At 47.1% G+C, this 24,689-nt stretch overlaps 6 protein-coding genes across 6 annotated transcripts; 2 read left to right on the forward strand and 4 right to left on the reverse strand.

The window, feature by feature from the left end:
- Window positions 1-11,004: 11,004 nt before the first annotated feature.
- Window positions 11,005-11,926, forward strand: MYCFIDRAFT_132691 (uncharacterized protein; the record flags this gene model as incomplete). Its single annotated transcript, XM_007925623.1, has 3 exons — window positions 11,005-11,349; window positions 11,393-11,767; window positions 11,831-11,926. 3 exons carry the CDS (start codon window positions 11,005-11,007, stop codon window positions 11,924-11,926), a joined length of 816 nt encoding a protein of 271 aa, XP_007923814.1.
- Window positions 11,927-14,120: 2,194 nt separating this feature from the next.
- Window positions 14,121-16,124, reverse strand: MYCFIDRAFT_116214 (uncharacterized protein; the record flags this gene model as incomplete). Its single annotated transcript, XM_007925624.1, has 3 exons — window positions 14,121-14,402; window positions 14,469-15,547; window positions 15,968-16,124. Coding segments are annotated over 3 exons (1,518 nt in total), but the record flags the coding sequence as incomplete, so codon positions are not given.
- A 1,105-nt stretch (window positions 16,125-17,229) lies between these two features.
- MYCFIDRAFT_97087 (uncharacterized protein) lies at window positions 17,230-18,912 on the reverse strand (the record flags this gene model as incomplete). Its single annotated transcript, XM_007925625.1, has 2 exons — window positions 17,230-17,740; window positions 17,813-18,912. Coding segments are annotated over 2 exons (1,611 nt in total), but the record flags the coding sequence as incomplete, so codon positions are not given.
- A 427-nt stretch (window positions 18,913-19,339) lies between these two features.
- MYCFIDRAFT_172320 (uncharacterized protein) lies at window positions 19,340-20,772 on the reverse strand (the record flags this gene model as incomplete). The annotated part of the gene is made up of 4 exons (XM_007925626.1): window positions 19,340-19,441; window positions 19,468-19,900; window positions 19,938-19,978; window positions 20,029-20,772. The coding sequence occupies 4 exons, from the start codon at window positions 20,770-20,772 to the stop codon at window positions 19,340-19,342; spliced, it is 1,320 nt and encodes a 439-aa protein (XP_007923817.1).
- Window positions 20,773-21,232: 460 nt separating this feature from the next.
- MYCFIDRAFT_130604 (uncharacterized protein) lies at window positions 21,233-22,010 on the reverse strand (the record flags this gene model as incomplete). Its single annotated transcript, XM_007925627.1, has 2 exons — window positions 21,233-21,729; window positions 21,848-22,010. The coding sequence occupies 2 exons, from the start codon at window positions 22,008-22,010 to the stop codon at window positions 21,233-21,235; spliced, it is 660 nt and encodes a 219-aa protein (XP_007923818.1).
- Window positions 22,011-23,052: 1,042 nt separating this feature from the next.
- On the forward strand, window positions 23,053-24,246 carry MYCFIDRAFT_194612 (uncharacterized protein; the record flags this gene model as incomplete). The annotated part of the gene is made up of 1 exon (XM_007925628.1): window positions 23,053-24,246. One exon carries the CDS (start codon window positions 23,053-23,055, stop codon window positions 24,244-24,246), a length of 1,194 nt encoding a protein of 397 aa, XP_007923819.1.
- Window positions 24,247-24,689: the final 443 nt, after the last annotated feature.

Below are 24,689 nucleotides of genomic sequence, written 5' to 3' on the forward strand. Positions count from 1 at the left end.
CGACTAGTAGATAAGGTTATTACTAGTAAGGATTACGGCGCGTTAAAGCAACAGTAGGTCTGTATAGTATTACTTAGGAAGTTGTTTTTATATAATTATAGTATCTAGGATTAATACTACCCTAGGGGTGTTATTACGGAGTTCTAAAAATAGCCTTAGCTAAGAACGCTAAGGATGCATACATGTTTGTTTTAAGCGCGCAATGTAAAGCGTATCTAGTTAGACACGAAGAAAGGGAGGGATATTAGCTAGTAACCGGCCCTATACCTATAGGCCAGTTTTGAGCCTATATAAGAGGCCTCCTTCTGCATTGTAGATAGAGCATTAACCTCGTATAGCACATTGTTTATATTACACTTCTACAATGCCTATATTACAGGGCTCTAGTTATTAGCCTAAGCGACAGTCTCGTTATCCTATCTTGCTAAACATAGCTGCCTATATTGCTATAGGTTATATTACCCTCGGTAACCTATACTATTGCTATAAGTAGTAGTAGTAGTATTGGTTTCCGTCCTTTACTATATTAACATTATTACTATACTACTGCTGCTAAGTAACCTCTTGCTAAGTAAGCTCTTGCTAAGTAAGCTCTTACTAAGTAAGCTCTTACTAAGTAAGCTCTTGCTAAGTAACCTCTTGCTTAGTAACCTATATGTCCGTTATATCTACGTCCTACGACGCTATTGCTTCCTAAGTGCCTATCGCATCGTGCTGTTTTTGCTAATTGTTATATACTATAGCCTCTTACGTTGTTATACCCTCGTATGCTATTTCCTCCTAAGTATAACGATCCTCCTAACGAACAAAGACTTTAGTACTACGACGAAAGTATAAACTAACTCCTAGTGCTAAAGCTAAGCCATTTCCGAAGTCCTAATTAAGTTAATACTATAGGTGTCGGTCTAAGAAACGACGGGCTAGCTAAGCAATATTAAGGATATCGCCTAGCTAAAATAGGGCATATATACTACGCGAGACATAATCCTAGGGAGCGATCGGGTTTGCTTGCCGTAGCGCTTCTTGCTAATGCCGCAACTGTCGTATAAGACGTACTTGCTAACGGTTTGCCGCTACTCGCTAGAAGAAGTCGATATTTAAGAGATTAGTAGGCGGTAGCTGCGTTATAGTAGGACTATATACTAGATAGTCGGCGCCTATAGGCTGCTAGTCTTGCTAGTCTCGCCGATCGTCCTATTATTAAGACATATATAGAGGCGCGAACTAGGGGTAGCGCTACTTAAAGGCATTAACTAAGCCTTCTACTAATTGTGCATTAATAGTGCCTAGTTAGAGCGGCTAACGATAGTTATATAGTTCAGGCGGTATATGCGTAAAGTTCCGAGCAAGGCGATTTAGATCGAATAGTAACTATAGGTTCTACTAAAGGATTTGCTATATCTACTTAGTACGGGCAATAGCGCAAAGGTCCTTCTTTAGTAGATTACGCTTATAATCTCGTCGCTATCGATCTTGTTCCTCTTGCTAGCGACCGAGCTGCTCTTAGCGCTTCTTCTAAGCGTCTCTACGATTAGCAAGGTTATCTCGTAAGGGCTGCTAGGCCGGGTTAGGTGCTTCTAATAAGAGATTGTAATTAGGCGGCAAAATTCGCTAAGGCCGACGACGTAGATAGTTAGCATATCGAGTAATTACCGATTGCTATACCTTGCCTTGCTTAAAGCGCTTATAAAAGTCAAACATCTCCTTAAACATTAGGTTAGCGAGATTGCGTGCCCTAGAAACAGCAATATATAACAGGCTAGGTATAAAGTCCTTCTTCGAGATGTCTAATACAACCTTATTAAGCGTTATGCCCTAAGACTTGTGTACTATTATAGCGTAGGCGATAGTCGTAGGGAATTAAGTACGTATATATCGTGCATCCTGTCGCTAATTATATAACTACTTACGACGGATAGGAACGATAGGGACGACACCTAAGGGCAGCTCGTACTTATTCTCCGGATTATACTAGGCGTTAAGGGTAGGACTAGAGTACTTATCGAGTTATACGAGAAGCATAGTAGGAAGGCGTTAGAGAATCTTAGTATAATTATTGCTATTGTCCTCCTAGACGATATTACGTATAGTGCTAATACTGCTATTAACAACACCTCCCTCGACCTATAGATTCTAGGTTACTATAACGCGGGCCCTAAGATAGAGAGGCAGACGTAGATGTAAATTGCCGCTAGTCTCGTAAGAGGCCGATACTGCATATGCACTTCTATAGTGCTTAGTAGAGGCAATAACGATCGGGGTATTGTTGTCTCGTATAGCATCCTAGTTGTAGGTATTAACCTGCTTTTTGTAGTAATAGAGTCGTAATGCATCCTTAAACAAGCCTTGTTCGGTAGCTAGAAGGTTATACTTAAGTCGCCTAACTAACGTATCCTAATAATCGATAGTAATACTACCGGGGGCATTGCGGAGACTATTAATAGCCTTACGGAAGGCATGCGCTATAGCATTAGTACCTTGCTACCGCTAGATAACATTAAGCTAAATAGTCTAATCGAATATCTAATAGAGACTATATCTAGCGATATCCTCCGTTGTTCGTAGATCTTCTAACTTTGAAAACAAAGGTCGTCTACTAATAGGAAGGAGCTAATTGAAGTTACCGGCGATAATAATTAAGCGACCTCCGAATAGCATCTCGTCTCTATCTTTGTTAAGAATGCTAGCTTGTCGGAGGCGCTAATTAATCTAGAATAGGATTGTTAAATCTATTATCGACTTCTTATTAATAATAATATATACTACATTATTAACTACTAATCGGAACTAATCTAGTGCTTGTCCGTTAAGTAGAATATACTCCTTTATCGTTAATAGCAACCTAAAGAAGGAGTGTAGAGTGCGTCCCTTAATACTATTAGTAGCAGATCTAGTTAGGGCTAGGCGTACAATTGGAATTAGTACATTAATTACCTAAGCGCTATACTCGACCTGTTTAGTTTAATTGTACTAGTTAGTAATCCGCTCGACTTCGGATAACAGTGTGTTAATTACAAATGATTTTCTAATATCCGCTTTCCTATCGACGTTAAGCAAAAAGGGTCGGTAGCCTAGATTAGCAAGCGACTCGTTCTAGTAATCGACAACATAGTTAAACAATAGCTTCTAAGCTAGGGCTAGGCTAGCAATACGTTAAGGGAGGTCGGTAGGAACTCTAATACGCTAGGCTCTATCTATACTACGAAGGTTCTTCTAAAAGTCCTTAATATCTAAAGCTCGGAGGCTATATCGTCCGATATAAGAGGTCTAATCGTATTCGTAATCAATCTGTCGGTTCCTAAGATTATTCAAGTCTTTAATTTATTTACCTAGTCGACGCCCGGGTAAAGTAGCAGCGAGCAATGCCTTATTAGTACGCTCTACTTCTAGATCGTAGTATTTATCTTCGAAGAGGTTAGGCGTTAGTTCTAGTAGGCTAGCACCTATATAATTATCCGGATGCTCGTAGTTGTTCTTGCACTATTCGTACGCGCTAGACTATATAGTATACGTAGTAGGAGGACTGTCGGCATCTCTAGTATTATCGGCAAACACGTATCTATTTTCAAGAGAGGGATATATACTATTAAACGGATAATGCAAAGCGATCTTAGTACGGCACTAATCCTTATACGTACTATCTTTACTATTAGGAACAGCACTGTACTTTAGATACTAGCTAATTACCCGCGGCTTCGCTCTTAGGCGCTTCTTATATATACGGAATTCCTACTTAGTAAGAAACTCGAAGAGGGTTAGGTTAGGTCGACTAAGGAGGTCTAACTAAGCGAATTTAGCCTTAGGGATGCTATACCGCTCGATATACTTAAGCAATAGCGATTTCCCCTAAGTAACAACCTCCCTAACCTCCTTATTATATCGCTTCGGTCGAGATTGATCCTTAGGCTTACGACAATCAAACTTCTAGACCTAACGAGAGCCTTATGCTAGTAGAAGATTTAAAAGGAGGTATATCTCTTCTTAGGCGGAAATATTACGCTCTCCGATAAGTTTGTTAAGCATCTTAGCGAAGAATAAGACTATCGGTCGTACGCTAGCCGTATTAATCTTAGGGATAACCTTACGACCAATCTTAAGAAAGGACTTACTTCTCTTCTCTTACTTAGTGTAGTATTTCCTAAGGTAATTAACCGTAGTACCCTTGTTAGTATAGACAGCTATATTATTATTACTAAGCTAAGCAGCTTAGATAGTACGATTATAGCTATTTATGCGAGTGTCGTTCCGAGGGCTATCGTAGATCCAATACCGAGGATTAAGGTTCTTCGTTATAATACCCTACTCGTATAGGTCGCGAGGGAAATAGAAACGATAGGTAACTATACTAGTGTCCTTGTTCTTGCGCTAACAATACTCGTAACCGCAGGTATAACGCTACACTCGATTAACGTTAAGCATTAGCTAGTATTGGCTTCCGTTAACCTCGCTAGTCTTTATTTGCAGAATAGCGGGCTCTCTAGCTACTAGTCCGGTACGAGTAGGATTAGGGTTAAGCGTAGTAACGTACTTTAACTAGAACTAAGCAAGGGCCGATCGATCTGCTTTAGTAAAGGACTATAGAAGTAGTAATCCTTTACGATGCTTAAGCTATACTAGGCTATAGTTATAAGAGCTCCTACGAGCCTAAAACTTATACCGATTCTAGTAGTCTACGACACTAAACTTCTTCTATATTAGATCTATAATGAATTAATAACGGCGGTAGAAGTAATACGTAGCGATCGTAGGATTCTGTCTAAGGTTCGCGCGTATAGTCTTAATACGCTCGTATTCCGTACCGGTTAGAATAATCGGCATATGCTTTTGCTAATACTACTAGTATAGGTCGGCTATACTAAATATAAGGAAGAGGTGCGGACAACTAAGAGCCTTAATATAGTTCTCGAGCTTACCCGTCTTTGCAATCTAGTATACGCGTATACCTCGTAAAGTATTGCTATAACGGACAACGGTAGATAGCAATCGCTTAGCTTCATTATTATCGTTATTAATAGCATTCCGAAGGTTATTAAGTGTAATTTCCTCAAACTCTAGGTTCTGCTATATAATGTAATCGGCCTTCTTACGGGTCTGCTTCCTTATAAGCGTATTAAGTACTATATAGCGGAATCGAGAATAACTCGCAAAGCGGTATCGGACAGGTCTAGTTCTATTATCCTACTTAATTATATGCTTAATCTAATCGTCGTAAGAAAGCTCGTATAGGCGAGCCTCTATATAATCGCCTATGCCCTAAGGCATTAAGGTAGGAAAGGCGCGAGCGTAGAGCTTATAAGTATTGTTAAACTTATCGATCGGAACGGGATTAAAATCGGGCATTATAAGCTAGTATTGCTATAGAGGTACTTTAGAAGATGCATCTATCTATATAGTACTAAGATCGTTGTTTGCCGTATCTTCCCGTACTTGCCTCTACTACTCCTACTCCTCGAGGATACCCTTAATAGTATCTCTCGCTTCTTTAGGAATGTATACCTACGGAAGAGCGGCCTCGAACGGGTAGTCGGCTAAGCTGTCGAGCTCTTACTACGTACCTAGGCGACTATTAGGCTAAGTACCTATATAAGGGTTTGTATATATACTAGCATAATCTAGCTAGTCTTAGTTTAACTCGGTCTACGGGCTTAAAGCTTCCTTATTATACTCCTTAAGAGTATTAAGCCTATACAAAACTAACTCTCTATCTTCGCTATCCGGCAATTAAGATAAACGTTCTTCGCTTATAGCGACATTAGCGTACTTAGGGTTGTTAGCTACTAGATAATTAAGCTAAGCTTTAATAGCCTATCTTCGTACCTTGAAATCGGTTACGAATATACGGTTAGTAGTCTTATTACTATTCGCCGGACGTAGAACGACCGTTTCTAAGTGCTTAGGCATAAGAGGAAGTTCCTTCTATACCTTGCCTATATCGCGGAGGAAGTTAACTACGTTGTTCTTATATCGGTATTACGCGCCCTTAATTAAGCGGACCTCTACGTAGATATAAACATAGGCAATAAGTATCTCCTTAGTCGCTATTAAGGCAGGCAAAGGCTTACTATCGAGGGTTGTAGGCTAGGCGCTAGGGTCTATGCGATTAGTAGCCGATATAAGATTAGGTAAGCCCCTAGGCTTGTTTTAATCTCTCGAAATATAGTAGCGCTTGCAGTTGTTAAAGGTTGGCGAGTCTATATTCGTATCTAACTACATATTAAACTAGCGTTCCTTATACCCCTTCTATATATCCTTATTCTAGCAGTACTCGATAGTCTCGTTATTAAGTTTACTAAAAAACTCATTAACTAGCTCTAGATCGATCTTATTTAATATAGGCGTATATAGGTTCTCTCGGTTAAATATAAGCTCCGGATCCTAACTATTAATAAAATAGTCGTTATATTTCTTATATTAATCGGCCTAAGCGCGAGTGCCTTAACCTGCGCGGCGACGATGCTATAGCTACGATACATACTATAATATTCGATATGTTCGATAGTTGTACTTATATTCTATCTCTTTATCGTTCTCGTAGAAGAACGATACTCGCTCCGTCTTATGAATTCCTAGTTAACACTACTTTATCTGTGTCTCTCGTTCGAAATTAGTAGCGGCGCAGTATATACAAGTATATACGTGCGGTATAGTAACTCGAGCAATAGCGCGTAGAATATTACAAATTTCGCATTAAAACTATAGCCGCTTATCTAGCCGCTCGTCTGCATTAGGATTACTACCGCTAGCGCTAAATAACGTATCTAGTAGGTTAAAGTTACTGCCGAAATTGTCGCTTAAAGGTAGGTCTTATAATAGCTTCTATACGCGCTTAGTATTGCTAGTAAGGATATCGCTAATACTTAGTGTCTACGAAACGTTATTATCTCCGGCACGACGACGCTAACGATAAGAGCGCGAGATATCGTACTATATAGTACGTGCGGTAGCAGTACGTGCATCGTTACTACTATACTAACCGTATCGATAACGACTAGCGGTACCTATCGACGACTATAAAGACTACGACGGCTATAAAGACTACGAAGGCTATAAAGACTACGAAGGCTATAAAGACTACGAAGGCTATAAAGGCTATAAAGGCTACAAGGGTCGAGGAGGTAGCGGCATCGACGACTAGTATATACTAAGCGGATAGTTCTTCTATAGGTTACCGGTACGGCTAGCGGTAGATATAGAGCTAGGACCTACGCTAGGAATAAGCGACGATAATAACGGAGCTAGTATAGACTAGATTGCGATAGGTGTATTCGGAATAGAAGGAGTCGACGAAAGCCGACTACTACTAATATAGCTACCTCCTCGCTTTAAAGGCGTCTCGGTACTGCTAGTATTAGCTAACTTTCTCTTCTTACTAGAAGCAGAAACAGAAGAGCGGCACTTGTTATATATTGCTAGCTTCTTCTTGCCCTTAAGGAAGCAGCGCTACTTCTTTTATCGGCGGTAGTTAGTATACGTAGCCTTCTACCCGATGTAATCGTCGTCGGCCTTACTATTACTATTTTTACTAGGATTAGGGCGGTCGACTAGAACGTTCTTCTTCGGAGGTCCGCCGCTAGGAGGTCCGCCGCTAGGAGGTCTAGATCCTATCGCGGCAGATCGAGCGCGAGTTATTATTCGTATAGTATAGATCTAGTTAAGATTAGCGTAGGTGTCCGTAAGAGAAGAGATAAGCCGGTTATATGCCTGCTCGTCGCTAAGGTTAACGGTCTAAATCTAGCCCTTAAGGTTATTTAACTTGCTAATTAACTGCGACTCCGGCTTATTAAGTATAGAATTTATACTACGTCGGAGGTTCTGTCCGATAAACCTATTACAACTATATAGATTATATTAATCTTAGATAGTCTATCGAGCCTAGCCTCGAGTAGATAGCTTACGGTTGCGGTTAGAATAACTATAAAGCGTATAAGCGCGATTATCCGGCGAAGGCGCCTTAAGTAATATCTTTAACTATAACGATAAAGCTAAGAAAGGCGCGCTAGTATAGTCGGGTAGGGTCGAGTTTTAGCCGTATAGGAAGGCGGTGTTATAAAAGGCAAGGGAGGCGGCGTTACGAAAGGCGAGGAAGGCGGAGGGGCGTTACGGAAGGTAGAGTAGCGGCAAGGAAGGCGGAGTAGCGAAAGCAAAGAAGGAGTCGTCCGTTTGCTTCTAGAAGCTGTAGCTATATAAGTAGCGGCTTCTTATATATAAATGTACGGACTCTAGTAAACTACTATACGTATCCGCTTACTATATACCTAATCGTGTCTTTGCAAGCGCCGCCGCTTAGAGGCTAGGGGGATAGTCCTCGTAAGCTCCTCCTAAACCCCCCGAAGCCTTACCGCTTTAGTATCTATATTACTTCTACTAACGTTGCGTTCCGGATAGGCTAAGCGCTCGCTAAGGCTCGACTAAACCTGCCCTCTACTTTAGTACCCTCCTTCTTAACGTTAGCGTTCCGGACAAGTTTGAACACTCGCTAAGGCTCGGTATTAACTTGCCCTCTACTTTAGTACCCTCCTTCCTAACGTTAGCGTTCCGGACAAGTTTAAACACTCGCTAAGGCTCGGTATTCACTTGCCCTCTACTTTAGTACCCTCCTTCCTAACGTTAGCGTTCCGGACAAGTTTAAACACTCGCTAAGGCTCGGTATTAACTTGCCCTCTACTTTAGTATCCTCCTTCCTAACGTTAGCGTTCCGGACAAGTTTAAACACTCGCTAAGGCTCGGTGTTAACTTGCTCTCTACTTTAGTGCCCTTATTCGGCTTAGTAAGGGGTATATTAACCGCAAGTCGTTTATAGATTAGGGGTTGCCTAAGGCATCCGTCGTTATTATATTAATTACTTTTGCTAGCGTAGTTTTACTAGAAATACGCTTAATCGACTTAACTTAGTCGGCTTCGGAGGGGCGAGTTTAGGTAACATTTTAGTACGAACCTAGCAATATCAATGTCGATACTAACTTAATAGTAATAATATAGCTTCTAGATATAGAATTGAACCCTTAAGTAGTATAGTGTTTAAACCTTACCTACCTACCTGCCTACCTTCCCTTTCTAACTAAGCTATTACCCTAGGCAGTAGCAATAAGGGTATATAATAGCACTACAATTCACGACGTTTAACTAATAATAATCGACTAAAACGAAGCGACGCCTAGCTATAACTAGGTAAGGAGTTATAGTAATCCTTTGCGCCTAGTTATTAAGTTACGTAGGGAACCTAAGGGATTTAGGCTATTTAATAGTCTTTTCTAAGGCAGCTAGCAGCCTAATAAACTAGTAGAGGTAACTGCCTATTGTCTAACCCTAAAGAAATTAGTTCTCCGGGACAGGTTTTCTATAGCGGCGTTTCTTCGGAAGCGTATAAGGTCGAAGTCTAGTAGTTATATTTACTTACTCGATTTGTAACGTGTCTTAAAGGGTTAATAAGCTCGAGGTCTATATCGTATCCGTAAGAGTAACTCTAGGTATTGCCCGTCTATAGTTTTTTTGCCTCTAGTCTATCTGTTTTTTTTAGAGCCGTAGGTACGGTGTACGGTATATACTGTCCTTGTTCCTTCTGTCTTTTTTACTAGTGCAATACTAGCCTTAGATACGGCGCGGGGAATAGACCGTCTTTTAACTAGTTTAATACTAGTCTTAGATACGGTATATATTGTCCTTCTTCCTTTATATACATTTAGGTTTGTCTATTCTTTTGCTCTTACTCTTACTTTGAAGTCGCCCGCTACCTTTGCGTAGATATTATAGCGTAGAATGTAATATATAGGGTCGGCGAATTGTCGCATAGTCTCGTAGTCGTATAGTCGTATTGTCGGCGGGGGTTCTTATATAGTTACATAGTCGCGTTGTTCTTAGTAGTGTTATCGCATTAGTAGGACTAGCAAGCCTAAGGTTAGGTATACGTAATTTATGTTTTTTAATTTCTACTAATTAGAGCGCTAGATTTAGTTTATATAAGAGCGCCTTTCTTATAATTTAACCTTCGTAACGCGCACCTTCTATATATATATATAGGCTCTTTAAGCCTTCGTACCTGCTGATTCTAATTATTATTTCGCGCTCGCATTAGGCTAAAAACAGACACCTTCTATAACCTTCGTCGCAAGCTCCTTAAGTTACTCTAAGTGCCTGTTTTTTTAGCCTTCTACTTCGCTAGAAAAATAGAAGGGTAGTTAGGAAGGACCTTATTAAATCCCAATTCTAGTGCTAATTCTAGTGCTAATTCTAGCGCTATTTTACTACTAATTCTAGCGCTAGCTCTTATAGAAGTAGCTTAACTAGGTATACTCTCGTAGAATATTATATATACTACTACTATAGTGTAACTACGGAGATCTAAGGTATAGAGCTGCTATAACTATAAGCTGCTATCGGATACTTCTAGCCGGCCGTAGTCTACTACTACGAGCGAGTTCTATAGGCTACGAAGTAGGCGGCGATAGTCTAGATTTCGCATTATATTAGCTATATACTAACAAATAAGAGATTGCTGCTTCTATCCCGCGCGACGGTGTATAGTATAGTTATCGGAATTAGAGGCATTATATATACATTTGGGGTAGGAGGCACCGAGGAGAAGGACTCGGGAGACCACTCGGGCAAAAAGCAGGTCGAACAAAGACGCCCATCAAACTTTGATTAGAGAAACAGGTAGGCTGATCCTTGTCACCCACCCGGCGCTAGGGTCTAGCTCCAAAATTTCTGGGAAAGAGCGAACCGAGCTTGCTTTTGAAGATGTGCCATCCGATTCTGCAGGATGCAGCAGCTCTCGAAGCGGGGTGAGCTTTTGGTAGGAGCAGCAGCAGGAGTAGTAAGTGTGCAGCAAGCAAACGAAAATTCGAAAGAGCTGATCATGCTATTCTAGGGCAGTGCGTGATCCCCGTGCTTGTAGAAAGTAGCTCTCCGACCTCATCACATCACATCTGAATACCCACATCTACCTCACTCACTTTATAGTTCCAGCCCGAAGAACATCCTTGTCTACCACGGAACCGTCCCAAAATGGCACAAGCACCTCCACCAACCCATCCAGGCCGCCTCACCAACAAAGTTGCCATAATCACAGGCGGCGGCATGGGTTTGGGAGAAGGCATAGTCCGCAAATTCGTCCACGAAGGATGTCGCGTCGTGATCTTCGAACTCGACCCTTCTGCGGGCACAAAAGTCGCAGCCTCTCTCCCTCTAGATCGAATTCATTTATTCACAGGAAACGTCACGAATGAAACGCATTGGAAAGAAGCTTTTCAGTGTGCGATTGAAGCTTTTGGCAAACTCGATATTGTCGTTAACAATGCGGGGGTTGTTCATAATGCTCAGGCAAGTGAAATGGACAACAAGAATGGATGTGTGGGAGAGAGGACAGGGTGCTGATGTTGTTGTGAACATCTAGCCGAGTCCGAGCGTTCCAAGAAGTGAATACGACAGAATCATGGAAGTCAACGTTTCACCCTTATACCTCAGCTCAAAAGTCATCGGCCCATACTTCCAATCTCAAAAATCGGGATGTTTCGTCAACATCTCTTCCATATCCGCACCCCGACCACGTCCAAATCTAGTCTGGTATGCGGGGTCCAAAGGTGCCGTGACGGCTATAACGAAAGGGCTTGCGGCAGAGTTTGCGAAGGATGGGATCAGGTGTAATGCGATCTGTCCTGTTGCGGCTGATACGGGGATGATGGCGAGTGTGCTTGGTGGGGTGGATTCGCCTGAAGGGAGAGCTGTTGTTGTGAAGGGCATCCCGATGGGGAGGGTTGCGACGCCAGAGGTAAGTATATTGAATAGTGCATACCAAACGACACTTGCTAACCTCCGTAACTTTCGCTTTTAGGATGTTGCGAATGCGGCTTGTTTCTTGGCTAGTGATGAGGCGAGTTTCATTACTGGAGTGGATTTGCCGGTTGATGGTGGCAGGGCGTTGATGTAGGAGATCTTGGAGACGAGTTGCGGATGGAAATTGTGTTTTGAAAGGTACGCGTCTTTGCATCCACGAAGCCAGACAATGTTGCTGACCTAGCATAGGTCTGAGTCTACCAGCGGCAGCTTTTGTGTTACACAGCTTGAACTTGCAGTAGGGGGCTGGGCAGTAAAATGCCCGGCTCATCTTCGAACGTGTCTCCAGCCTTTCTTTGCAACACACAATCAGTCATCCCTGTGTCGCCGCTGTTGTTCTAGAGCCTTCATCTTGGCTGTGAGAGTCGCAGAAGAGTTCAACGATATCGCTTCATAGCTTCTTCAATCCGCAGCCGCCTTGACACATCTACCAGTCATTCAGCTGGCTATAAACGAGGAGCTTCAAAACAGTGCAGCCATAATTGAAGGCTTTGGACGACATTTTGCATACTGGCAGACAGCTGCCTTTTCCTCGCTATGAAAGTGCCTCAATGTTGCAGCTGGTTATCAGCATCTGGAATGGAAACGACAGTCGCAGCGTATGGTCGCTATCTTCTCTGCTGCCGTCGGAAGGGAATCGCATCAGTCCTGAATCCGACATGTCAGCAGCCTTGGGCCAACCTTGCCATGACCTAAAGGCCTCCCAGACGAGAATAATCGATACAAATCGATTGTACCAGAGCTCGCGGTGAGCAAGCCCTCGTCTACCTGCAGATATATGTGTTGAGCTTCTCTCAGATCGAATACTCCTACCGGTCACATAAGCTATACTGAATAGCACATCTCTGGACAAGCTACCCAGGGAGCACCTTGGTATCGCATACACACATCCGTCTTCACGGCACGATTCGATCACAGAGATTCCACATGTCGAGGCACAAAGCGGCGACTTCGAAAAAGCTACACCTGAGATTTGTAAATCTCGCCATTCATGCCGTTACCTACGCCACTGGCCACTCGGCTCTAAAGTCTTTGTTCCTCGCCAGGATTTTGGGAGGTATCACTGAAGCGAGCAGCTGCTGGTTGGGACGTGCAGTTACGCAGCTATCCTCGTGCGCCCAGCGGTGCGCCTATCTTCACCCTTGTCGAGCACAGTGACTTCATTCGCGAGCAGAAGATGTTCACGCTAGGCATGGCAACGTGTTTCGATCGATCGCCCCACCCCTTTAGTAGTATGCCTATGGTCTGTCCTCATCTGCTCATCGCTCGTCGTGGGATGTAGCTGACGTGAACAAGATTGCCGCTGAGAGAGACCCTGCCTTTGTTCGAAAATGTCGGATCTCATTCGACGGCCTACCCCAAAAGAGACTCGATTGGAAGACCTGAAGGTAGATCTCATCCACCTCCATCAAATCGTGCTCTACCTACTACAATTCCGGAAGTATTCGATCGACCAAGCAAACGATCAAGCACTAACTACAATAGATCGGGTGCAGAGCATCTGCTGGATTTGGCATGGAAGAACGGATGTAATTAAATTCACACTCTGAGGCAAACATTCTGCCGCGGCGCGCAGCAAATGGCAAACCGTCAAGACATCACATGGGCTCACACCTCGTCCCCAGACTGCTGAGAGCCGGAGACGATTGGGAGGCCTTGGTCGAGTTCGTTCGTTCGTAATTTCCATCAAGCAGGCGCAAACCTGCACGGCTGCCATATCGAGCGATTGCGCCAGCTCGGCAGGTCTTCAACTCCCTCGATGAATTGGATGTGTTGTGTGGAAGCCGGAAGATCAAGAATGCTTTCGCAAGCAGGTGCAGAGACCAGGATTTGGAAAGAATTCGGCTGTAGGCCCGTGGACGACAATTTAGAGCATTGACTTACGTTCCAGTATGGTTGGTTCATCAAGCAACCAACCAGCGGAAGCTTTGCAGCTCCAGGCTTGTGGCCACAGCAGGAGCTTCAATGACCTGCTGGAACCCCCGCCCCCCCCCCCCCCCCCACAAATTCTCGAGACGAAGAAGAGCAATGTTAGCAGAAGGTCGATACTTGGACTGGGAAAATCCTCACTTTTTCAACGTGCCCAATGGTCCTAGTACGATCTAGTGGCTTTGGCGAGCGATGCATTATATATATCCATAATCTTCCCCTCGACACTTTCCAATTTTTTAATTTTTTTTTTTTCAAAATTTCATCCGACCTTAACAACTCGTCGACAAATTTAGCTCCAGTACCTACACCATCCGATCCACATTGCACCATCTCTCTCATAGATCTCACCTCTGCTTCGTATCACAAAGCTCACACATAAACTCACAAAAATCTCCCTTCGTAGCCTCTTCGATGGCATCCTCCAAAGTGATTCTATACTTCTCATAATACTCCCTCTTCACCCTAGCCATGTGTGACTTATCCCAATGCACTCTGACCAACCGGGAAATCAAAAGCTCATATCTCAATTCATCGTCACGATTCTTCTCCGCGATGTCTCTGATCGCGTGTTGTAGAAGTAAAGAGTCTCGTGCTGGTTTGTTAATCACACCGTTTAGGATGTGTGCTATGACTTCGCCCTGCAAAGGGAAGAAATTGTCAGTAATGGACCAGGGAGATGAGTCGGTAGTGAGCGGATAACTTACCACTAGGTTATTACTTCGTTTCAATGCAACTCGCGCGAAATTCTCGTTAAAAGTTCGCTCGTAAGCTCGAAGCACTTCTTTCAGATGCGTGTCACTCCTCCGAATGATGATTTCGAGCATGGCACTCTCTCCGCCTTTCTCCGCCTTGACAGAGCGATACAGCGTGTCAACATCGCGATGAACGTACTCAGCAGGATACATATCCTGTTCCTCCTGCCGTCGCTCTTCCAACACCATTAGTACCGCAGTTCTAAATTTGTCCATTTTCAATTCCTTCTCCATGCACTTCTTCAGATCGTCCGAGTATCGTTTGTCTTTGAATTCGTCTTTGATCATGCGGATTTCTGCATTCGTTTTACCCATGAGTGCTTCAATCAGGAGTTCTCGTCGGCTTCCGTGGGACTGATAGAAGAAGTTGGCCCAGTAGCCTTCGCTCTCGTAGCGACCGAGCGCAGTCACATAGACAGCCTTGCCAAAGTTTCCGGAGAGCTTCATGTTGATGTGTTTGGACAGGTTCACGCCCTTCCCTTGGACCTTGACTTGCTTCTTGTATTCTTTCCGGACCTCCATGATCTGATCGTGAGACAGGCCGGGGAGAACATCACAAATGGCATCTCCGTCGGGCTTGTGATGCTTCAAGGCATCGGCAATGGCTTTTGCATCTTCTTCAGGGTCGTAGAGCTTGACACGCTTCTTATCCTTCTTCGCGAGGTCTAGCGCTAGTCTATCGTTGTTGTCGTACGTCCTCGATACCGCAGGAGACAAAGGTGGAAGATCCTGAAAGTCAAGGTCATCGTCAGGTCTGATAGCAAGTGGCATGGGGGAGATCGATTGGTATGTGCCATGGTAGGCCTCAAGCATAGGACTGGGAGGTGGCATGTTTCCACCAAGTGCGTGAATATCTGGTCGATTGCCACTGACTGAGAGTCGATCCATTCGTGGTCCCAGGCCAGGAGACCGAGGCGCCATGAGAGTAGTCGATGTGGATGTGTCAATGGCAGACAGTCTTTGCACTTTACCACCAGAGTCGTGGCGATCGAGTGGGATCCTATCCCGTGAGGCACGGCCTGGAGTGATGTCTACGACTTGTGCACCTCCGTTATATGGATCATGAGCGTCACGTTCAAACATGTTCATGGGCGCACCACTCAACGAGTCCGGCTTTGAATAAGGATCATGTGCATCTCGCCCATACATGTCCTTTTTGGAGTTACTCTGCGAATATGTCCTTGGGAGCTCACCACGATACTGGCCTGCTGGAGTGGCGGAATACTGGACCTGAGGCTGATACTGGCCATGAGGGGTGGATGAGTAGTTCACAGAAGATTGCTGGTTGGGGGACTGCGTTGGCCGGGCAGTGTAGGTCACCTTATCCGGGGCTGGAGCATATTGGTACTGTTGTGAATTCCTCTGGTCTTCTGTAGCACCAGGCGCGTACCGATAGGCAGCGTTGGAGGGATACGAAGAGCCACGGGAGGGTTCTCGACCTCCGCGTCCACGGCGTCCAGAGTCTCCAGACGAATCAGATCCATACGCCAATTCATTCTCATCGCTATGCGCCCTCGGTGGCGGTGCTGGTGGGGTCGGAGGCACATATGCTGCATTGGGATTGTAGCCAGGACGCTCATGGGGTGGAAGGTCCGCGTAAGCGCCCATGGTGAAGCCTTCATCGTCTGCCGGATATGGAACACTGGAAGCTGGAGGGGCATATTGGGAGCGTGCATTCGAAGTTGGGAAGTATGGATTCTGCGTCGAAGATGCGGTCCTCGCGTGGTAAGCTGGAGATGTAATTCCATTGCTGTATGAGCCCGGAGGACCGGAGGAAGAAGGGGCGGAAGGATAGGTGTAGGAGGTGCGCGGTGCTTCTGGGGCCTCTGGGGCCTCTGGGGCGCGTACATTATTATTGCTGCGAGACCTCGATCTTTCCCTCCCCGACGTCGATGAAGATCTTCCCCGGGCGGAACGATGGTCTGCCTTCAGAAACGACATCATTGCCGTCTACCCCGCGCTCGCTCGCTGTGAGGGGCAGCGACAACCAACACAAAACACAAGAGAGGCAGGACACGATCAGGCGCGCCACATGTATACGACGACGACGACGACGACTTCGAGGCGCTCAGCCGCAGCGGCAAGAAAACGGCAACGTGCAGTGTTGGGCGAAGAGGGTCCAATCAGAATTGTGGCGGGGCGCCTCGTCTATTTCTCCCCAGGTGCATACAGTGAAAGCAGAATACCGAGACATCTAATCCTCTTCACCGGAACATACTGTATGGTCAGGATAGTACGATCGTACGTGCCAAGGGGATAGCTTGGCAACTCATCACGCCATGCCACTGTATACATGACGGCGCTGTGCTCAAAGCCGTGAGATACATGGATCCCAAGATTGACCATCATTCCAACCACGAGCGCACCATCAGACCTGATAGCTAGAATCTGTCCTCTTCCAGCTCTCGCCCTTCAACATCTGAGCCAGTCGCGAAGACGGTGTCTTTGGTGGAGCCGTGCCACCGGCATCTCCTTCGTCAGAATGGCCACGGTCCGAAAGCTGTCGATTTGATCTCCTCGGCGTTGGCATCATCGATCCTCTGTGGGTTCGGCTTGCCGCTGGCGCTTTCGGCCTTTCTTCAGCATCCTGCTGTTCGCCTTCGCATTTTGCACCTGCCAGGTCTGCTTTCTTGCGAAAGAGTCGTCCGAGAAAGCTGAAAAGCTTCAAGAAGCTCATTGATATTGCCGTGCCTTTGCTTAGCCAGAAGTTCATGCCTCGATTTGTGTTGAGAGAGCCAATCAGGATAAAGAAAGGCACACAGATGGCAGCCATCACCACGCCAAAAAGCCAGTAGCTCTCCTGTGTTGGCATGTTGGTCATGCCAAAGACGCTCGTAACAAACTGCGATGGCAAGAAGAAGATCGACACCAATGTCAAAAGCTTGACATTGTGGCCTTGCTGCACCGTCGTCTCGGTCATCTCAACGGACTTGCGGCTCTCGTGGATGCTGGTGCCGACGTATAACTCCTCTCGCAGACCTCGAATCTCAGTGCGACGCTCTTCATTGCCCTGGATCAATGCTCGAAAGCTACGCATCTGAGCGTCGAATTTGTGTTTCAACGTAGCCAGTCGCTTCTTGTAGAATGCATTGCGAGCACTGTTTTCGTCATCTAAAGGCCAAAGCAATTTTGCCTTGCCATCAAATAGCTCTTCGGGAAAATCGTGCTCGAATGCGTCGATGATCGCCCGTATGCTTTCGTTCATGATTCCCAGCGTCTGATATCTGTGCACCACCAAAGTCAGCTGTCAGCAATCGCGCATTGAATTACATGTGAGAAATCCCAGCCTGACTTACGCCCAAAAATACCGTCTCACATATGTAAAATGCTGATCTTCAAACAGTAAATCGTCTCGTAGTTTTGCATCAAACATGAATGACGAAGGTGGAGTAACGAGCTTCGTGATGGCTCGATTAATGTCCTCGAATCTGCACTGAGCATCACGAAATTCGCCGAGCAGGGTGATCAGGAAGGCCTCTGGGCCATTGACATAGTGTTTGGTGGTGTCATGCACATCTGTCGATGACTTGAGATCGGGAAAGCACTGCAAATTGAGCAGATGCCACGATGAGAATGGATCATAAATGTTTCCGTAATCGTTCTGATTCTTGGCTCGGCGCGACGGATTTCGGACCTTGCGTACTGGATCGCTGGTCATTGCAAGAGCTATGACAGCATTGCATCTTGTGATCCGAATATGTCGAGGATTCTTGTCAATCTCTTTGTCCGACAACTGCCAATGCAAGGGGACACAATCTTCGCCGATGATGGTGAAATATTCAAATGCAAATATTTTGCTGCATTGTCGGCGAGAATCGAGCTCGAATGCGCGGTGAACATGCGATGAGGTCGAATCGGCTGTCACAAGTAGTTGAAAGATCTCGTCCATGTCGAACGTGTTGTTCAGAACATAGTGTAGGGCACCGAAGAGTATCGGAGTAAGCTCTCGCATGATCGTAATTCTCCCTACAGCTTTTCGTTGCCGCGAAGGAGGATTGATCTCTTTGATAGTGTTCCAGATCGCCATGGCTCGAGAGGTGTCATGTTCCGAGTAATCTACCGCAAGAGGTGCGCCATCAGAGGCCACATCCCAAACTTGGAAGCCGCTCAGGTGGCTACGGTCTTCGACAGGGCCGCTCTGAGTAGGTAAAAGCGAAGGTTGCTTTAGAAACTCTGCATCGTGAACAACGTCCCTTAAGATCTCTACGCCAAACTCGTTCCACGGATAGTCGATAAGATGCGACCTCAATCCTTCCATCTCATGCACTTCGCAACGAAGCTCCTGCTGCGCATAAAGTTTCTCGTCGGAAGCATTCTCATCGTCAGACTCTTCACCGGTGCCGCGTGACAAAATGCTGGGAGAGCCAGTCCAATTTCTGGGAGAGCCTCTGCCGATGCCAGTGTCATCTTGATTCGAGCGGGCTGGCGCAGCGCCAGAGTGCTGCGAATACGATACACGTCTAAATGAGTCTGAGGGAGATGCTATATTCTGTGAGAGTACGTCCTGAATCTGCTGCGCTATGTCATGGTAAGCTTCCTTTCGAGCTTCAAGGCGCCCTGAGCGATCCATAATTCAACATGAGAAGAGGAGACTCGAAGAGCGCAGGTACAATTATGAGGCACCGCATTATCTATGAAATCCAGTGACCATTGGAGTTCTTGCACACCATGATGAAGGCGGCGAATATTGAGTCGCAATACTTCTTGGGCGGCGTGCCGATCGTGCTCGCAGCTGCGCAATACATTCGTGGCTTTGGGCTGGCCGTTCCGAGCAGAGATGACCACGGCATACTTGGCATCAGACTAGATAAGTAGATGCTCATTCAGGCTTGTATCGATGTATGATTGCTGATGCTGATGCTGATGAAGTTGGTGTGGTGACATGAAGCGTGGAAGGAGAAGGTTTTCAGCACAGACCCGACCTGCTTACATCACCGTTCCAACCTTGGACGTGACTTTCACACACTATCTCCTCTCTCTCTCTTGTTCTGTCAGTGACAATGCTTCCGTATGCTTTGCGAAGATCGACAGCTCGTGGTGCCACAGCATTAGTTGCCCGAACTGCATCGACAACCACGAAGCCGCCTAGGCGTAAGAAGATTATTGACGAGACAACTATGGGTGGAGCACAGCATAAAGTCTCGCTATCTGGCCCATCATTAGGACATCTCATATCTGAGCTCAGCGCCACACGTCCTGGCATGGAAGCTATTCGAAATGGCAGAGCCATGTCCGAGGAACACCGCACCCAAGCCCGCACTGTGGTCAAGTACATCGTGGGCATTCCTGTGGTGCTCGGCACAGTCATTGTTGGATACAACTTCGCTTTGAAGCGGAAACGAGTGGAAAGATGATCGATCTCTCTGTCAAGGTTGTAAAACTGCCTTATCCGCATCCGGAATCTCTATGAAAGCGCCCGACCAAGCATCTGCACATTCTCTCCTCGGAGCTCTTCCAATCAACTTGAGCAGGTTGGGCATCCGATCTAGTCCAAGCTTGCCTTTCCGGGCACTCTCCATCGCTTGGCCGTCTTCTCCAAGACCTCCTTGATAAAAGCCTTACTACTTCTCACAGGAAGACTGGACTTCCACGAGGACGAGAAGGGACTGCTATTTTTCCGCTTCTCCCTCTCTTTTGGAGCCGCCATCCACAGCTCTAGCACCGAGTTCGCTTTCTCCACCTCAGTCGTCACTCGCGCCACAATCGCCGCCTGCATTTCAGGCGATAAGACTTCCTTCTCCCTAGCCGCTGGGAAGAGAGCATAAATGTCCTGATCAAGAACTCGGAACCACTGCGCCATAGCACAACGGCACTCCACCTTGTACGGACCAGCCTTTTCATTCTTCGACAACATTTTCGATGCTAGAGTGATTCCCTTCGGTCGCTTGCCTTGCTCACCGAGGACCTGGCTCTCGTCGGACTTCCGCTTGGCTTCTCTGAGGTGTTCCTCTCGAAATTCGTCGGTGATATCTGCAGCGGTGGGCTCTTGCGCGATCATACACAACAGGCTTGACATTCGAGCCAGAGCCATGCTGGTTGGAATGAGATCTGTAGGGCTAACTTCTTGTCTGAAGATCTTGCAGTTCATCTTGTCAGAGAGCTCCAGAGCAGCATCTTCAAGTTGATCCTGGGTTGATTTTGGTAATTGTTCGAAGAGGCTGAGGTCGGCGACTGATGTCTCAATCGTGGTGGCGCTGTCTGTGTCGATGACTGATACTGTAGGCTGAGCCTTGCTTTGATCGATAGAAGGAGCCATCATTGTCAGAGCGTTACCACGAGCGGTATGTCAGTTGCGAGCGAAAAGGTTGCGAGCGAAAAGGCAGGGCAGGCCAAGAGACGTGGCAGGAGTTCAAAAGTTGAAAATTGGCTCTTGGGTCAGGCTGAGCTTAGTCGCCTCAGCCTTCTGCCCAGCCATGGAAAGCTCATCATGAAACTTAGATTGGACCGAGTTGTCACGCAGCAACGGATGCAATGCAGAATAACGCCGCCCTGCACCTGGCTTGTGGATAGCAGCAACAATCATCACCTCTCACCAAATCCCATGCCCTGGCACGATCAAAGAACGGCCAGGTATCGCGTAACCCTATACTTCAAATCCTCCTTCCGTAAACTCTCCTGTTGGTGCTCGCTTCAGTGGCGCAGCGCTCGAAATTGAGGACTTTTTTCGACTGCAGATGAACAGGTCAGCCAGAGCGTCGTTGGTCTAAGCAGTATACTTACCTTTTCACCTCGCTAGTTCTTCTTTTCCCCTCACTCGGCCTCCTGCCGCTTCCCTCAGCTTGACTTGGTCTCCTCCCGCTACTCGGACCATCTACCTCCCTCCCTTTTCTCGAAGATGAACTCCCACTCCCCATCGTCTCTCTCTGTACAGGCTTAACCGGCACACCTGCCTCCGCATCTCGATTACTCCTCCACATGCCGCCATCCTCGAACCACTCCTCCTTCCAAATTTCGACCTTCTTCTTCACTTCTTCCAGGCACTCTTCTCCAGCTTTCCACGCTGCCTGACGGTGGGGTGACGAAACTGCGATCAGAATGCTTTCTTCTCCAATTTGCACAGGTCCAAGGCGGTGGGTGATAGCGATAGAGGTCAGGGAGTGCTTTTGGAGTAGAGTGCGAGCTATGTGAGATAAGGTCTTGAGGGCAAGAGGAGTGTAGGCACAGTAGGAAAGATGGGTTACGGGCTTTGCGTCGAACGAGTCGCGGGTAGTACCTGTTGGCGAAAGTGATTGTTCAGCTCAGCCTACCTTGGTCTATCCATGATGTCGCGTGAGGCACCTCTAGATATGTATTTCCGCCTCTCCTTGCACAACCAAAGAGGATCGACGTACCTGCAAACAAGACGACCGCTCCTGCCTTGGCACTCTTGACTCTAGCCATCTGCGCCGTTGCGTCGAGCGCATCATACGTCAAGCTCACATATGCATTTGGCTCGTCCTGTCTGCTCAGCTCGCGCGCAAAGGCAGTGGCCGACTCCCTCTCGAACAACGGCATCTCGGTCGCTTCGTCTTCGTCTGCAGTCTCGAGTGGCTTTGCGGCAGTGGAAGTGGAACTGCTGGGACCGACGGGTGACACATCTTGAGCGCCCATTCTGGTGTTCTCATTTGTGTTATTGCTGCGGTCTCTGGCAGGGCAGGCAAAGCGCTATTTTCATGCCTGCCAACGAAGCCGGGCTAAATAACCCTCGCAGGGACAGAGACAGCATCATCGCGGGGACATGGGCTTCGGGGATGCGTTGCGTTGCGTTGACTTTCTGGCTGGCTGTGCGCAGCGGATGTGGCTTGAGCGAATTAGAATACTGGGGCACTGGGCACTAGGCACTGGAGGAGCTGGAGCTTCCTCCTCAGCTGTCCGAGTCCCTTCTCCTTAGACCGCGGGGACACGCTCACACTCACGCTCACGCGCGCTTGTTCGCGTCTTGACTCCCATTCATCAACAACACCAACACGTGGTGAGTTGGGGACAAACGGCCACTGCCACCCGCGTCGCATGCACTGACAAACACAGATCTGAACGTCGACCTGCGCGCACTTCGCACATCGAGCTGCTGCTTACCTCCACCACACTCGACAAGGAGCTGCTGGCACGGGAGAGACGGACAGCGACAACGAGACATTGCATTGCTGAGGCGTATCATCAACCATTTGTAACTGCATGCGAATGCTGCATTGACATTGTGCTCGCGCTATACTGGCAAGGAGAAGGGAAGACTGTACTTATTCTACACCCCTGCTGTATCTTGGCTGTCTGCCTGCTGTACTTGGGAAGCAAAGTGTACGTATGTCTGTCATATCTGGGAGGGCGAGCGATGCAAATTTGGGCCGTTGGACCACAGACGCCATCTCTGTTGACGAACATGCTGATTCTGACTGTACCATACTCAGACCTGACCCCAGCGGACATCTTGTACATAACGCAAGAAAGCAGCCTACTTACCCAACCCCTACACTTGACCACAAGTTCTAGAGACCCATTCTGCCACAGCCATTGAGCTTCAGAGACATTTTCAGCAGCAATTCACGACACTGTAGTCACCATGTCGGGTGAAGACGATACCGAATTCGATATCGACATCTATGGCGACGAAGCGCAAGCTCAGGAGAACCGCAACCAGAACACGCAAGAGGATCATCCAGAAGACCGCATAGACTTTGGCGACGATGACTACGACAACGCACAGCACTCCTACGATGGCGCAGGCGATGACCAGCAATACCAAAACACGTCTCACACAGCTACACCTCAAGACCAACAGCCTCAAACAGGCACGAAGCGCAAAGCAGATGAATACGAGAATGACGATCACAACTCACATAAACATCAGCAGCCCCCTCAAAGTGCGCCCGCCGGTCCAGCCTCCCACTCGCGAACCTCATCCCAAGCTCCAAACTCCAGTCACGGCCCAGTCGAGCACAACGCGACGGCAGCCCTCAAACTTCACGAACTTCACTGGTGGACCAACGAAGAAGACCTGCGTCACTTTGCATCCCGCGCTGGCGTAGAAGATCAACTCAAAGACCTGGCCTTCGGGGAACACAAAATCAACGGAAAGTCTCGGGGCGAAGCATACCTCGAATTCTCCACACCAGCAGCCGCATCCACCACCAAGAAGATTGTCGAAGAACGCGAGCCTCCCAAAGAGGGCGAGACCGAAGGTCGAAGGAGGAATGTATTTCAAGTCTGGTTCTGTGCCGTGGGCAATCCGTTTAAGGGCAGAGACAGTGGAGCTGTTTCAAAGAAAGATGCCCAGGGAGCATACAATGCACCACCACAGCGAGGAGGCTTCAACCGCGGTGGCGGCTTTCAAGGGCGCGGAGGATTCCAGGGGAGAGGTGGTGGCTTCCAAGGCGGCCGAGGTGGCGGCTATCAGAACCAGAACCAGGGGGCGTGGAACATGAACAACGGCATGGGTGGTGGAATGGGGAATCCTATGATGGGCGGCATGGGAAGAGGTGGGTTTGCTGGTATGGGTGGCATGATGGGTAATATGGGTGGCATGATGGGTGGTATGGGAAACATGATGGGGAATATGATGGGAGGCGGTTTCAGAGGCAATATGATGGGCGGTGGTGGCTTTCAGGGCAGAGGCGGATTTCAAGGTGGGAGAGGGAATTTTGGGGGTGGAGGATTTCAGCAGGGCGGTGGCATGCAGCAACAGCAAGGATATGGTGGAGGAGGATATGGCCAAGGTGCTCAGGGTGGACCTGCTAAGAGGATGAGGAACGAGTAGGAGGCATCTTCAAGCAGACCGGCGAAAGTCAGGAGGAAGAGGAAGCGCATCAAACCTCGTCATGAGCAAGTCGACAGCAGTGAGAAGCTCTGCGACAGTCTGCGACGATTGAAGCTAGACGAAAATGCCATCGGCTGGGTGAAAGACCATGATCGCGCGGCGACACCCAATGGCTGTATGCATGCGGTCATGGGCGAGAATGCCGGGCTGCAGCACTTTGCGCAGTCGAACAGCTCTCCAAGTTCGTGATCCAGCTGGAGATCGGTCGCCGGCAAAGGAGCAGTTGGCATGAGGGAAATCATCGCAGCAATTGGAGAAATGCAGTCGAAAATGTACTTTACTCACCACCTGCAAAGATCATGTAGCATCTTCGAACCAGGAGCATTATCAAGACTGGAGCTCACGCATTCACTGACCTCCATTCTCGCGTAGTCCTAGGTCAA

Source organism: Pseudocercospora fijiensis (assembly GCF_000340215.1).
Source record: "Pseudocercospora fijiensis CIRAD86 unplaced genomic scaffold MYCFIscaffold_2, whole genome shotgun sequence".
Taxonomy (NCBI): Eukaryota; Fungi; Ascomycota; class Dothideomycetes; order Mycosphaerellales; family Mycosphaerellaceae; genus Pseudocercospora; species Pseudocercospora fijiensis.